Source organism: Pogona vitticeps, chromosome 6 (genome assembly GCF_051106095.1).
Source record: "Pogona vitticeps strain Pit_001003342236 chromosome 6, PviZW2.1, whole genome shotgun sequence".
NCBI classification, from domain to species: Eukaryota; Metazoa; Chordata; class Lepidosauria; order Squamata; family Agamidae; genus Pogona; species Pogona vitticeps.
In genome coordinates this window covers 1,138,271-1,153,736 of record NC_135788.1, presented here as the reverse complement: position 1 = coordinate 1,153,736, position 15,466 = coordinate 1,138,271, and the positions used below count along the sequence as shown (strand labels likewise).

The 15,466-nt window shown below is 46.1% G+C and overlaps 1 protein-coding gene across 2 annotated transcripts in view; it reads right to left on the bottom strand.

The window, feature by feature from the left end:
* Positions 1 to 379: 379 nt before the first annotated feature.
* LOC110082563 (KAT8 regulatory NSL complex subunit 1) overlaps positions 380 to 15,466 on the bottom strand; it is a 34,713-nt gene continuing 19,626 nt past the window's right edge. The window contains exons 5-14 of one of the 2 annotated variants that reach the window (XM_073002704.2): positions 14,913 to 15,126; positions 13,034 to 13,199; positions 11,773 to 11,913; positions 11,304 to 11,434; positions 9,962 to 10,083; positions 9,191 to 9,245; positions 6,827 to 6,939; positions 5,969 to 6,194; positions 2,717 to 3,020; positions 380 to 2,182 (exon numbers count right to left, since the gene is read on the bottom strand). In XM_073002704.2, the coding sequence (XP_072858805.2) occupies positions 2,742 to 3,020; positions 5,969 to 6,194; positions 6,827 to 6,939; positions 9,191 to 9,245; positions 9,962 to 10,083; positions 11,304 to 11,434; positions 11,773 to 11,913; positions 13,034 to 13,199; positions 14,913 to 15,126 (1,447 nt within the window). In that variant the 3' untranslated portion in view covers positions 380 to 2,182; positions 2,717 to 2,741. Of the gene's footprint in view, positions 3,021 to 5,968; positions 6,195 to 6,826; positions 6,940 to 9,190; positions 9,246 to 9,961; positions 10,084 to 11,303; positions 11,435 to 11,772; positions 11,914 to 13,033; positions 13,200 to 14,912; positions 15,127 to 15,466 lie in introns of both variants that reach the window. The other variant, XM_073002702.2, reaches the window with a different exon arrangement.

The following is a 15,466-nucleotide window of genomic DNA, read 5'->3' as shown; positions in this document are numbered from 1 at the left end:
CCGTCCTTATTCAACATGCCGAGCTCCACCTTTGGGGCGTGTTTCTTTCTTCTACTCCCTGATGCTCCACCGAGCCGTCTCCACTGAAGTATGCCACTCCACAGCCAACGCAAGAACATGCTCCACGCCACCCAGGCTGCCTTTTGCTCCATTGCTCCTTTTCTCGCTTCCTGTTTGCTTTTTGCCTGAATGTGAAGATGTTCAACTAATCACCTGAGAATATTTTCACATTTTTAAAAAAAATCCATTTAGGCTTATTAGGTAACTGGAATCAATAAAAGGAATGCAAGTCCTACCAACTGTATTTACCTCTAAGTAAGAGAACTTGATAATGAAGTTAAAGTGCCTTCAAAAAGAGAGAGAAGCTGAGACAATGGGGTCCTATGAATCACTAGTTTGTTTATTTTTCTTCTTCACAGGAGGTTTGAAAAACATGCATTAAAGTAATTTCTGGAAATGAGCCTTCCCTGACTCAAGTCATTATTAGAAGTCATCATCAGGTAGAAAGTATAAAAATGTAAAAACTAAAGAAAGTCAGCATAAACAATTACTCAGAATGTGTTCCAAGCAGACCATGTTGGCCTCGCAAATGCTCTGTTTCTTTACCTACTTTCCATTTGTTTTAAAAATGCAAGTACGATCAGATGGAGGTGAATACAGTATTACGAACTCTCATTTCTGAAAGCCTTTTCAGACGGACAGATAATTGTCTCCAGGTGCTTGCCAGTCTAAGTTCAATATCTAATTGCTCTAAACTTTTGTTTGTTTGCTAGTTGCCTACAGATGCTATTCATACTGTTGTTTCTCCCACTCCCACACACACACACCTCTCATGTAACTCTTACTTAAGTAGCTTAGAATCAGTGTCATGACACTGAGGTTAACTTCCCCAATCTCCCTGTGAAGAAAGCCCGATAAAGAATGATATGGAAAGACATGGCTCAGTCATCAGCTGTTTCTATCCAGGTGGCAAGATGGGATTGCTTTAACTAAAAACCATCCTCCTTAGCCTTGAATGTTGAATCCTCTAGGAAAGATGGGGGGGGGGGAGGAGGGAGTCCAATGAAATGCAAACGAGTCAAATCTTGAAGGAATATAAATTTAACTGGCTGGATGGTCAATGGATTCTACACTAATTAGTAACAAGAAACCCTCCCCTTTCAAATAGAAAAAACTCTTCCTAGCTTCTTTTTGAAACATAAATGCCCAGTGATCCTGGCTAACACTGAAGGGGCACTCTCGGTGTCTCTGGCAGACAGCGAAACAGCCACAATTTATTCATCTCGTAGCTTCATCGAACACTAGCTGGGCAGCTGAGAGGCAGTCATTATTCTCACAGCTGTTACCAGAGACCCAAGCACAATTTCCTTGAAACATTTTAAGGAAAACTGTCCAGCTTTGACTGCAATTAAAGAAAAAAAAAGAGTACAGAAACAATGCCCAAATGGCCTTCTGCATTCCTCTCCGTAAATCTTTACTCGCCAGGTGCAGTACTCAAAACTGCAAATGGAAGCTGGTTCCTGAGCAGTTATATTCCACAAAAATGTGGGCTTCGCACATAGGTTCAACTTCTCTTTGCGAGAAAAAAATAAGCCTGCTGTGGCACTAATTATAAAATCAAACTTAACACAGAGTATTTCTGTTAAGTTTTAAGGTGGTTTCAATTCAAGATTAAAAAAAGGAAAAAGATTAGCAATACTATTCCCAACGAAGGCAGATGCACAAAAGGGGAGGAGGGAGACAAAAGCACATGCTCCCCCAGGCATTTGCTTATACTGAATCCTGCCCCTGATAAAGACACAAATTGCCACTGGAAGGCCCATACCAACCACCCCATCAGTTTTATTTTATTGGGGAGATAAATGAGAACATCTAAAAAGGAACACAATTTACAGCTTCTATGGCAGAAATGTAAAACCAAGACAAAAAAAACCCCTCCTAGGTTATCATGATCTGACGTCATTTTCAGCGACAACAGCATGTCCGGAAGGCCAAGAGAATAGGATTTGTACGTTAGAATATGGTTGCCTTCCAAACTACCTTTAAACATACACAGTTAGTAGGGACAAGCCCATCTTCCACTGCTTGCATTTCTTCAGTGCCCATGTGTAGAACACCAGCGCTCCTTCCCAGCAAATATGTCCACAGCCTTCGTGCCTCTGGGACCAAGCGTGTCTGTCATCTGTGTGAGCAAGTTCCCACTGTCAATGTTTCCACCTACTGTCTGGCAAAAAAAAACCTTGGTGGGGGGGGGGAGGAGACGTCCCATTGGATGGGTGTCCTTTCCAAGAAGTGCTGCCTGGGTTAGCAGGCCTCCACATCGAAACCGCTCAGCCCGCCTGCCCCCCACGTGGGCCACCTTCCCGCTGCTTCACTGCTCCCTTTCTGGGTTACCCTGGGATACTCTGCGCGCAGAGCCGCCGCCCCTAACCTTCTCGCCAGTGGAGCATTTTGGGTTCTCCCTCCAAGAATCGGCTTGCCAGGGGCTTTTCTGGACGGCCCCCTCTTCCCACTCTAGGGAAACCCAGCACCTCTATTGCCCTCTCCAGCCCTTGCTGGTCTAGTGGAGCAGGAGCTCCAAATGCACAGCGGGATCTCTGCTTTGTGGGCGGCAGCGCTTTCCTGCAGCTGCTGGCGCAGCCGCCACTGCTTTGCCAGGCCAGCTCACTAGCCAAGCTCAGCGATACCAAGCTATCCAGTATGGGCACAACTCTACCAGATGTTATCGGGGGCCCAAGCGCTCATCTATTGTTGAGGAGCACCGGCAGGATGCCGGGCTGACCGACAAATTCCTTTTGCAGCTTGCTTCTGTCTGCCTCCACTGGCCAACGACGCATCGAGAGCTCCCTTGCATGAGAAGCGCCCGAGTTCACACGGTTAGTCCTCAAGCCCTGATAGCTTCCAGAGTCCCACTGCAGGAGAGCGCTTGTCCGCTTGCTGAGGACTTCGCACGGGCCCTGAAGCGCTTGGCACTCTGCGTCGGAGAGAGGGAACGTCCGGGGCTCCCAGGGCTGCACATTCTAAAACAGAGAGAAAGGAGGACAGTTTTACTGGCCCGGAAGGCTAGATCATTTGGGGGGGGGGGGGGAGAGAGATCATGACATTGTTCTATCTTGCTGATTCCAGTTTCGATCACAAGCCTGAGTATGAGGAGATCACCTTCACTAAAACGTTGAAACATAATCACACATTATTAGGATTTGATAATTTTATAAAGACAAGCCAGTGCCATGTCCCCAAGGAATTTTGGGGAGACCACTATCTACGGAAAGGCATGAGAACACAGTCCTTCCCGATCTTTTAGCAAAGTTATGTTAAAAGATGACCAAGTGCTTCAACTCCTTCCCGAACAAAGATCAAAGGACCTTCCTCGGAAAGACAGCTCCAAGGGACCTTACCCTTTCCAATGGCTCGTTTTAGGGGCCTTTGTGTGTTTCTTACATAGCTCCCTACTTATACAGTGGCGCCTCGCTAGACAGTTACCCCGCATGACCGTTTTTTCGCTATAGCGATTCGCAAAACAGTGATTCCTATGGGGGAATTTCGCTGGACAATGTTTGGTCCCTGCTTCGCAAACCAATTTTCACTAGATGACGATTTTGACAGCTTCCTCCGCGTTCGCAAAACAGGTGTTTTTGGGACCTAAGCTTCGCAAGACAGCGATTTAAACAGCTGATTGGCAGTTCGCAAAGCGGCTTTCCTATGGCCGATCTTCGCTAGACAGCGACGATTCTTCCCCATTGGAACGCATTAAACAGGTTTCAATGCATTCCAATGGGGAAATGCTTTTCGCTAGACAATGATTTCACTAAACAGCGATTTCAGTGGAACGGATTATCATCGTCTAGCGAGGCACCACTGTATCTTTGTTTCCGTAGACTGTGTCTACGGCCAGTACTGAATAAATGCTTTCCTAAACCAGCAATAGGCTTCCTTACAAATTCTGAAGAGAAATGTTCTCTACAAGTAGAGGACATTAATGAACCTGGAAAAATTTCCCCGGAGAAGGAATGAAATGGCAAGTCTTTTCTTCTCCCTGACCCCGTTTATTTGCAAGGCTGATATACGTCTTTTCACCTGGAGAAATAAAGGACTTTCCACAGAAAAAGCAGGTCTCTGAGCCCATCGGCAACAAGATTCAAAGTCAGAGATTGTGCTAAACCACAGTCTGTGCGAAGGACAGATCATGTGGTAAGCACCCGATGGTGCAGCATGTAAACTACACCTCAGAGCTGCTTCTCTGTGTTCAACTTCCCTCTGGCTAGCACTGGGCCTTTAGAGTCTGCTCTCGTCTCTATGGGGAAAAGAGGGAACTGTAACTCATCAACCCTGATGAAACGACAGGCCACAGTTCAGGGTAACTGGGCTTGCAAACCAATTTAACATTGGGGTTTGATCAGGATTTGGCAGTATACATTTACCTACAGTGGTGCCCCACATGACGATGATAATCCATTGAAACCTGTTTAATGTGTTCCAATTGGGAAAATAGTCATCGTTTTGCAAAAATCGCCCATAGGGAAGCCATTTTGCGAAGCGCCGATCAGCTGTTAAAATGGCTGTCCTGCGAAGCATCGGTCCCAAAAACACCCATTTTGCGAAGCGCCGATCAGTGCCAAAATCGTTGTCTTGCGAGAAACGGTTTGTGGGGCACGGGCCCAAACATCGTCCAGCGAAAATCGCCCATTGGAAACACTGTTTTGCGAATCGCTATAGCGATTGCAAAACCTCATGGTCATGCGGATTCGTCATTTTGTGAGGTCGTTGTCTAGCGGGGCACCACTGTATTTCTAAAACAATGCTACCTTATTACTATAACTTAAAAAGGAAAGATCACCCCATTTGGGATGCACCTAACTTTCATAACCACTTTTATAGTAATAAAGAGGTGGTCTCCCTACATGGTGGAGGATGAATGTCATGAGGTTCCAGGGGTGCCTTGTGCTCCACTGAAGTGATGCCAAAAACAGGCAAGAGGAGAACGGAACTCGTCAGTCGCAGGATTGATAGGTTGTATTTTAAGGAGGTATTCCATTTCAGTTACTTTTCAGAAACAAGAAGCAAAAAGATGCATTTGAAACACTAACTATAAAGAGTGGGGAGTGACGGGACTTAGAACTATAACTGTAATGTTTTTTCACAATTAACTTTTTAAGCTCCTGGCATGGCAACCCCCACACACCATGGTCTCTGAGTCAAGGGGAAAAACAAATTATGGTCTGGCGCATGCATCTCGAGAGATTAAAAACTCGGTCACTGTGACATTTTTGAGAGATAAATCCCAGTGGCTCAGTTGTGGCCAACTTGGCAGATAAATCTGGCTAGGATCACTGTTTCCGTTGCTGCTTCAAAAGAAAACAGCCGTTTGAATCACTTTATGGCTATGAGTTTCAAACTGCTTTGCTGTGCTTAGTCCTTAAATCATGTCTGACTCTTCGTGACCCCATGGACCAGAGCACACCAAGCCCTCCTGTCTTCCACTGAGTTTGGTCAAATACATGTTGGTCGCTTTGAGAACTCTGTCCAGCCATCTCGTCCTCTGTCATCTCCTTCTCTCCTCTTGCCTTCGCACTTTCCCAACATCAGGGTCTTTTCCAGGGAGTCTTCTCTTCTCATGAGATGGCCAAAGGATTGGAGCCTCCGCTTCAGGATCTGTCCTTCCAGGGAGCACTCAGGGTTGATTCAAACTGTTATCCCTCCCATAGTACAGAAAATTCTGATGGCCACAGAAGAAACCAGTATGCTACACCAATATGTTCAAAGACACAAACTCAGGAGACCACTAGCATTTTCCAGCACATTTCAGGTGGTGTCACCCTCCTTTCAACTCCTCTGTTATTCCACAAGGAAGGAAGTAAACAGTTGTGGCTGGGAGGTACAGGCAGCCCAAAGACCCACCAGATGGCTGCTGAGCACCTCGTGTCTGGAATGACCTAAGAGGGGATGAGCAAGGGAAGATGATCCTCACCTGGATATCATCCTCCATCTCTGAGAGGAAGAAACAGGTGTCTTCCCTCAAGGAGAGGCTTCCTCTCCCTCGGCCCTTCAGAAGCAGCGGCTTTGCAACACTCGGAAGCTCTGGGCTGAGAGATCCGGCGGGAGAGCTTGCACGTGGGGTGTGGTTAAGGGTAGGCGAGGTGGCCTCTGGGGAGCCCGGTGGAGCCATCCATTGGCCCTCTGGTTTGCTGGCACTCCTAAAATAAGAACACACCACACCAAAGCGTAGCTTCACAACCGTGGACCCACACAGTGAAGAAAACAACAACAACAACAACAAAAAACACATGAGAAGTAAATTCTGCCCAATGTGCGCAGTTCAAACAAAACCTGACTTCAGAAACACAAGTAGCAGGTGGCATATCATACGACGCTACTGTGCTCTTAATAAACAATGGAACGAGACGTAGGAGGCAAACTGCACCTGGCTTTTTCATGGCACATTAGTGTCCAGATGCCTGAAAGCATCTTACTAGGACATTAAGTCCAACCTTGAGCTGGAGCCACAGAGCAAGATGAAAAAGGCACCAGCATTATAGAGAATGTAAGCCAGGCTGAAATAAGCGAGTCAGACTTTATAATGCAGAAAGAGAGACTCTGCCGTACAGCAACCCATCGATCCCTATGCCCAGGGCAGAAGCAGCACTGACTGCAGCTGGATCATGTCAGACTCCTAATCCTCTTAGCCAAAGCCCACTGGCAGACTTCACTTACTCCCTCCTTATTAATGCTCTGCTCTTAATCTATACAGAAAAGAAAAATAACTGATACAATTTATTAGGGGGAAAAAGAGGTGTCCTCAAGACAAGAGCTATTACGAATCAGGTACCTGTTCCCTCGCTTGTGGGGAATGGTTCCTGCCCAGGAATCCCAATGAGACCGTTCCAGCTGTTCATATTTCTGGTGGTGGTTCAGATACGTCTCGTCAGAGGTATCTTCCAACTAGAGCAAAAGAGAATGAGTTATTCTGTGCAAGTCAAAGAAATGTCCAGATTAAAATTGCTGTCATTTCCCCACCCGTGACAATTAAAGGATTAACAACTAAACAGCTCTGGAGAGAACAATAAAATGTCACAGATTTATCAGAGGGTTTTAAGACGCACAACCCCTTCCCCTTTTTCCTCTCCTTGACCTGCCCGGTCAACAAAATGAACAAATAAATAAGGCAAATCATTAGAAAGAAAAGGTTAAACTAACACTACGAATAAGAGATATTTCCCAAACAGTCAGAAAGGCAGGTAGATAAACGGAACAAACGAGGAAGCTGCTGCTACAACAAAGTCAAGCAAGAGGTAACGTTGTGGTCTCATGGGAGCTTTACTTTGGGTCAGAGGTCACCGTTCCATTCCCTGGGCAGGAAGGGAGGCCACTCAGACTGTGCAGATTCCTGACCTGCACCACCCAGGGAAGACACGTGGATCTGCTTTGAGGTTGGGGTGCTTTACGTGGTAGAGGGGAACTAGTGGCTAAACTTCCCATCCACGGAAAGCTGCTGCTCCAGCAAACCCAGGACCCATCAGAGAAGACAGAGGCATTGGATGATGCGTCTGTGGCTGCTGCCACCGCCACTGCCCGGAGGGGCGTCCCTTCCACCTCTTAGAAACAATGCCCCACAAGGCACCCCTCTGTCTCAGGAAAGACCACCTCCAAGCGGAGGGGAGCAACGGAGCACAGCCTCCCAAAGGTGGACGCCAGCCTCAGGGGGGAGGGCCACCCAGGATGCAATGCCCCTTCCTTGGCCTTTCTCTTGGAAAGGATCTCATGGTAGGTGAGAAAGGACAGGCTATTCCCCCCCCCCCACTCTCCATAAACTGAGTCATCCTGCCTCCTCCGACTGACTGCCCAATGAGGGAAGGCAGGTGAAGGAGGAGGTAGTGGCTGCAGGGAACAAAGGAGGACAGCAAAGCAGGCTGTTAGACCGAGACAGTGTCGAGGTGGGAAGAGCAAGCGACCTCAGGAGAGGAGGAAGAGCAAAGGCTCAGCAGCACCCAGAAGATGTGAAGTCGACCCACTTCAGGAATTTGTGGTGCAATTATTTTGTGGGACCTGCTGGACAAAGGGACTTGAGGCAAGTGATAACTTATGAGAAGCAGAAAATAACACCGACGAATCTATTAGCAGGCTATTAGGAAGGAGGAGGAGTGGATCTATCCACTAGACCTTTTTTGCCTGCCTGGGTCCACACACCTCCCTATGAACATTTTCTCCAATTTAAAATTTATATTAAAGTGAATGTATTAAAGAACTAACATTCTGTTCTTCATACAACTTACAAACAAAAATTAAAACAAACTTTCAAAAACATCTTACTAAAACCATCAACATTGAAAAGGGATTTATAAAGCAGAGATGAAACTGATTTGACAAATCTGGGAAGGTAAGTCTTTTACTGGTGCTGAAGGACTGTCCCTAGTCTCCGTGTGTAGAGCATTTTATAAGTGGGATGCCACCATTAGGGGTCCTTCCCATAATAACCATCCACCACTTCTCAAATGGTAGCAGAATCTGGCAAATGCCCTTTGCTGAGAATCTGTGTGTAGAGGCCAGGTACATTTGTAGGCAAATGGAAGGCAGCCCATCTAGGAGAAGGAAAACTCCGATTCCAAACCTCCACTGCCTTGTGGCTATATCCACTGATGGAAAAGGCTTCAGGAGTTAACCTTGAGGCAAAATCTGGAGCCAAAGTCCCGGAGGCAGTTCGTGTCATTCTGTCAACTCCTGCAACGTCGCTGAAACCAGTTGTATTGGCTCTTGCCTTTCCATTGGAACATTTCAGTGACGTGGAGAGAGGGGATTTGCTGGTTGGGTAACAGCCTATCCTCCATATTATTTTACTCAGCCTTTGTGCCCTGGAGAGGACACTCCAGCTTTGCGTACAGCGTCAAAACACTAGACGCTATTCCAAGTCCTCCATACAGAGCACATTACCATAGTCTCTCGAGACTGAAGGATGCCTATGAAGTTTAACTCACAAAATGGCTGCAATCTGCAACTTTGAAGAAAGAACAAAGGAGGAAATAAAAAAATAGGAATCACAGGAAACAGTTACGTACAGTAACACTGCACACAATATTTATACAGCAAAAAAATAAAATATGTGGTAGCCCTAACATTAACTCAAAAAACCCAGTCAAGAGAGAAACAGACATGCGTCTCCAAGCAGGAGGTAACAAGCACACAACATGCTCCTTACCTCTGAGTCTATCTCCCCGAAATTCTTCAGGTCTTCAGTATTTACCACCCTCCAGCTGCCAAAACCAAGCAAAGACACAATCACAAAACAAAACAAAAAAAATATAGAAACACAAAAACAACAAACCACTTTAAATTAAGGGAATTCTTGTATGTGCTGCTCTCAAATCAGGTTCTTTGCTCACAAAGAAGGAGTTTTATGGTGCTTTAATTTCACACAGGCTTAAACCATAATATATTCGTGAAAGCTTTCGCGGCCGGGATCTAATGGTTGTTCTGGGTTTTTCAGGCTCTTTGGCCGTGTTCTGAAGGTTGTTCTTCCTGACGTTTCGCCAGTCTCTGTGGCCATGGGCATCTTCAGAGGACAGCAATCTTGTGCCCGCTTGCTCAACAATTCAGAGTTGGGGTCGCTCCAAATTCAGAGCAGCGGGCAAGCGCTCCGGAGCAAAAGAAATCACAGGCTTTGCCAAACGTACAGGGGTTGGGAAGGGCAAGGTTCGCTCCAGCCTCACCGGCTGCCCTCTTGCTCATCTGGTTGCCCAGGCTGGCTGCTCCCCCCCCCCCCACCGTGAGCCGTTGGGCCCCCTCCCCTCAGAGCGAGGAGAACAACAAGCAAGAGGGCAGCCCTGCATTCGACAACCAAGAAGTCTTTCTTCCCTGTGCTGTTCTGCGATTTCACTCCGGCCTAGAGGGCAGTGAGATTTCTTGATGACCACATGTGCAGCTCGCTCTTCTGTAAATCCACTAAGCCTCAAGGGCTCCCGTTACCCACCTTGGGGTTATAATCTCCTTATACTGCAATTTCTCAACCCGCGTAGCTGCAGCCATTGACACAGGAATCACTATATTGTTGATATCGTAGCAACACTCCACTTTCTTCTTCTTTGCCGGTTGCTGAAAGCAAACAAATCAGCAGCACATGGTCAATAAGTCACATGTTTTCCTACCAATCGTCAACAATTACTATTGGTGTCCCTCAATTCCACAGTCACTCTTCTGAAGAACTAAAATGTCCAGGATCTGCTGGCTTGATCTCCCCACGCACACATTTTGCACATGCCATATAGGTCTGTACATTAAAAATGTAGTGCCATGAATGGTTAACGACATGCCTTCAACAGCCTCTGCTATGATTCACCCAACCTTCCATATAAAATGGAACGGGAACAGAGATGTGAAAAGATGGGACAAAGGACAGGATTATCTCTCGCCAGAACCTTGAAGATATTTCAGCCACCCCTGCAACCACAATTCCATGTACTGGGGGGGGGGGGCAAGGTCACATGAACAAACACAGACACATTTGGCCTCTTGTCCACCAGATTGACAAATATCTGAACGATCAGATTGTTTTGACGTCAGAGGACCGTTCTGATTCATCTCAAGGCTTTTAAAAATGTTAAGGGAGAAAAGAGGATACAAATAATGTAGTTTGTGGGGGGGGGAAGCGATGAAACTAGAAACGGAAGGACATGGGGATATCCCGGCAAAGCAAAGATGAAAAACAGATAAAGAGTCTATTTCTACGGTATATTTTTATTCCACTTTCAAGGCTTGCCTTCTGAAAAAAAAAAAAGTTATACAACTGTTCATTTTCTTTCAGCACAGTACCCTGAATGTTTCGAAAACCTGGAATTCTATGAGGGATCTGCTTGGAACAGAAAAGCAAACTAATTAGGAGACAATTCAAGGTTAAGATAACGAACATCTTTTAACAGCAGTTTTGCTCTCCTAAGTGTGTGTCATTCAGTGAAAAGAACAGAAGAGGGTTAAGTATAAAGAACATCATAAAATCTTCTGCCCCTTTCTCTCTCTCTCTCTCTCTCTCTCTCTCTCTCTCTCTCTGCATTCTAGCTTTCTGCATTTTATATGTTTCAAGATTTTTTTAATCTTTATCCCTTTGGCTTTATATTTCCTTCACAGTCCCAACAAAATTCTTAGCATCCTAAGATAAATCACTGTTTTATCTTTTTCAGAGCAGTCGGCCTGAAAGTCCAACATTCCATAGAGCAGAGCCCAGAATACAGAGCCCCACCCATTGGTTTCCCCAACTCGACATTTGTTCTTGCCTGCCTGCCGCTCTGTGGGCCAGAGCCCGGCATGCTTCCACTCACCAATGCTGAGCTGCCAGCAGCCGGGGAGTGTGGGGGGGCGGGAGTGTTTTCTAGGCACAGCGATGAGACTGAACGCAGAGCACTAGGCTTGTGGCTCTGAGGGTGATCAGCTGATCCTTTCAGTGGAGAGTCTAGTAAGAAAGAACAAGATAAAATTAACTCAATGGGAATCCAGTTTTTCTGGTTAATCCAGAGAACTCCTTGCTAATTGTGCAACATTTGATCAACCACCAACATAACTGATGGAACAATAAAAAGCCTTGTGGCATTCTGGAAACGAAGATGTTTTGATTCGAATAACGTTTAGCGGATTAAAGACCATTCAATTCCATGCAGGAACACAGAGTTAGATAAAGCAACACCCTTCTGCACAGAGGGGTATTTCAGCGCCAAAAGAGGATGTGGCTGTTCAGCATTTGCCTTCTGCCAAGAGGTAAATTATACTTCCTGTATGTATGATATAATTTACCAGAAGCAGAGAAAGGAGATGAGCCAATGTTGTTTGTAAGGTCTTTCAACCCACAATGGAGGGCTTTGGGATTCTTGAGCCTGTGGTAGAGTCTGTGGTCCTCTCTTAGCAGGGCTTCAAAGTGCAAATGAAGAGGGCTGCCTGTTAGAAAAAGAGCAAAACAAGGCGATTTGAGATGTAATGAAAAGATACACTTCTTAGTACTTATCGACGTATGTCCTCCAGACTTCCCTATTACGTTGTTGCAGCAGGAACAAGACGGTGTCTTATGGCAGCTCCGTTTATTTATTTATTTTTTTACATTTGGCACAAGATTTATTTATTTATTTACAATTTTTTTAGCCGCACCATTACCAGTGGCTTCTGGGCGGCGTACAACATTAAAACTTAAAAACATTAAAAAGACAATATAAATTATCCTATATTTAAACAATTCTTGAAACATTAATATTAATAAGTCCTGCTGCTCATGTGGCCAGCTAGAGAATACTGTTTAATTAAAATGCTGGCTAAACAGAAAGGTCTTTGCCTGGCGCCGAAAAGTCAGAAGAGTTGGAACCAGGCAGATCTCTATAGGGAGGGCATTCCAAAGTTGGGGGGCAACAGCCGAGAAGGCCCTATTTTGACATGCCATCCCCCTCACCTCTTTCAGGGATGGCACCTTCAGAAGGGCCTCCTGGCCTGATCTTAGAGGACGGGCAGGCCCATATGGAAGAAGGCAGTCCTTTAGGTAGCCAGGTCCTAAGCCGTTTAGGGCTTTATATGTCAAAGTAAGCACTTTGAATTGGGCCTGAGCAGCAACCGGCAGCCAGTGTAAATTTTTCAGAACCGGCGTGATGTGAGTCCGTGCGGCGGCACCACTTACCAGCCGCTCAGCCAGGTTCACAGTTTCACAGACTGTAATTGGTTTAGATATCTGGCTGTGGAACCAGAAGTTGGGAGTTCAGTTCCTCGCTGTGCCCAGAAGAGCCAGCCTTCTGTAGGCTTGGAAAAACTGCACAGTCTCCAGAAGGGTATGGTAAACCACTTCTCAGTATCCTCTACTGGGAAAACCCTAATAAAAGGCTTGTCGTAAGTCACAATTGACTTGACACCATGCGCATGTGCGTGCATACACATACACATACACATACACATACACATACACACACACACACCGCTTTTTCAGATGCATGATGTGGAAAACGCCTGCACCTTCAAGGAGTGAAGAAAGGTCACCTGAACGGGAATGTCGCATGAAGAGGCTGTAATTTTTACTCACCATGAGAAAAAGATAGTATGGGATGGAAGCCAGAGTCCAGCAGAGCCACCCGCTCCTGTAAAGACATCATCTCTGGGTTTATGGTCTGGACAGGGGCCTTACAGTCACACAAGATGCAGGAATTGGGATGCTCACAGTTGCACTTCAGGCTGAGGGGTCGCTGAAGCTGCAACAAGAAGAAATGTTAAAATTTCCCTTTCTATGTAAGTAGGAAAGCCACAATTTCTTTCAAGGAAAAGAAAAATGAGGACCAAAACTCAAATACTCAACATTTCAAAAAGGAAATATACCAATCAGCTGTGTGAAAAGTTTTGCTGCTGCTTTTTATTTTATTTCATTTTATTTGAGAAACACTGACACTCCAAAGGCAAACAAGCAATACCTGGGGCCAGAAATTTAACAGTAAGCAGCACAGGCGGAGTGTACAGAGTACAGCCCGCCCCCTTTCATTTCAAAACTCTGCATACGGGCTTCTGGCCTTTAACCGTTTAAATCTTAACGGGCTCCCTGCAATGGAAAACAATCTCGTAATGCAACTTCAAAGCTATGTGTTATCATTCCTTCTATTTCCAGCTGAAATCTTCCTGTGGTCATTTTAAAGCACCCATTTCCTACTGTTACCATACTTTGGCACGCGATGGAATAATACGGCCAGAATGATGTGGAAAACGCTTGCGCCTTCAAGGAGATTATTTATTTATTTTGTCAGAAGATTTTTTTAACTAACCTTGCCTTCAATTGTTTAAAATACCAAATATCAAACATGTTCCAAGACACTCCTCCGCCCAAGTTATTTGGACAATAGGTTTCCTATAAATCCAGGCAACCTTTTGGGAGCACAGAGTGTGCAGCTAATCAACAACACTGGCAGCCAACACACACTCTCGATACTTATTCTCAGGTAGTTCAAAAGGGCACCCATGAAAGACAAAAGGGGGCTTGTGGGAATTCCTATTTCCTATGGAGATACAAAAACAAAACAAAACCTAATGAGGAAAAACCGTTCATGGAATACTCGCCATCTTTAATAGGCACGGTCTGGTTAACGAGGCAAGAAAGCCAGAAATGTGGGCAGCTGGGTGGGGAATGCAGGGGCTGGAATCCTGAACAGGAATCATCCGCACGGCTTGCTTGGTTGCAGATTCCACTGTGAGAGGTGGCTGGTGTTGTAACCCAGGAACAGAGTACACGCATGGCACGCAAGTTCAGTCCCAACCACAGCAGGTTGAGAAAGAACGCTGTCGAAGGGCATTGTGGAGAGATGCTGCCCATCTGATCGGTCTGAACTGGGACGGGATGGTGACACAGCTGGGCCCAGGAGACAGCTGGACTCAAATCGCCGCTCACTGGTTAAGCTCAGGAAGACCTACTCTCTCAGCCCATCCAACTGCGGAGCAGAGCAGAAGTCAACCTAAACTAGCCCCTGGACCCGCTTGCTCAGAGGCAGACGTGCCTGGTGCGTGGAAGCTCCCAAGAGAGGCACACCCACCGAGGAGAACGACATCCATCTGGCCTCCTGTCCAGTAACCAATGTAGGCCAAAGCTGCCCCTATGCCAGAGAGGGACCTGTCACGCTCCAAGATGTCCCTGGACTGCAACCTGCAGGTCAACAACATCCGAACAGCCACTTATCCTCCAGTCCTACTGTATACGCAACACAGAAAGCGATGCTTCCTTACTGCCCCTTTTACTGGACAGTGTGGTTTCTCAACAGTGATCCTTGGCCGTGCCGAAAGCTCAAAAGGAAATGCAGCTCCCTCCACTCAATGTTCCAGATGGATGGAACAGGCCCTAAAGTCTCCTGAAGTGTAAATGCTGAGAATGTCACTTCAAAATCTTTTATCCTGCAACAGCTACAGAGTGGAAACTTCACACCTACCTTTCTACTGAGGTGAGAGACTGCGCTAACTCTCACCAGCCTGCGTTTCCTGTATCTGCAAATTGGACGAATTCTTGCAGCAACACAGCTGGTATCAAAGGCAGCGGCGGCAGTGGCAGCAGGCAGACTGTTGTTCAGTTGCTTTGATTTCCTGAGGATCCTGTCAGCATTCACACCACCATCCTGGGAGTTGCTAGTGGAGCCTGTGCTGAAACTGTAGAAGAGGAACCTAATCACACAGAGCCACACATAGGGATCCAAAGCAATAAAGGGGGAGAGTGGGAAGAAATGCTAGTGGGGGGAAAAATATAAAAATGGCTGAAATCCTGTTGCTTGGTGTTAAAAAAACAACAACAAATGTGTAGCTTTCAGTCTGTTGCTAACCAGAAATAAAAAGGCCCCACTACAATTCTCAGGAGTGCGCACACGTGTACCAATCCAGTGTGTGTGCATGTTCCACCCCCATCTGCCACAAATAGCAGCAGAGATTCTTTATTTGCTGGTTAGGAATGGACCAAAAGGCACACATTTTCTTAAGCTAAGCAACAGGATTT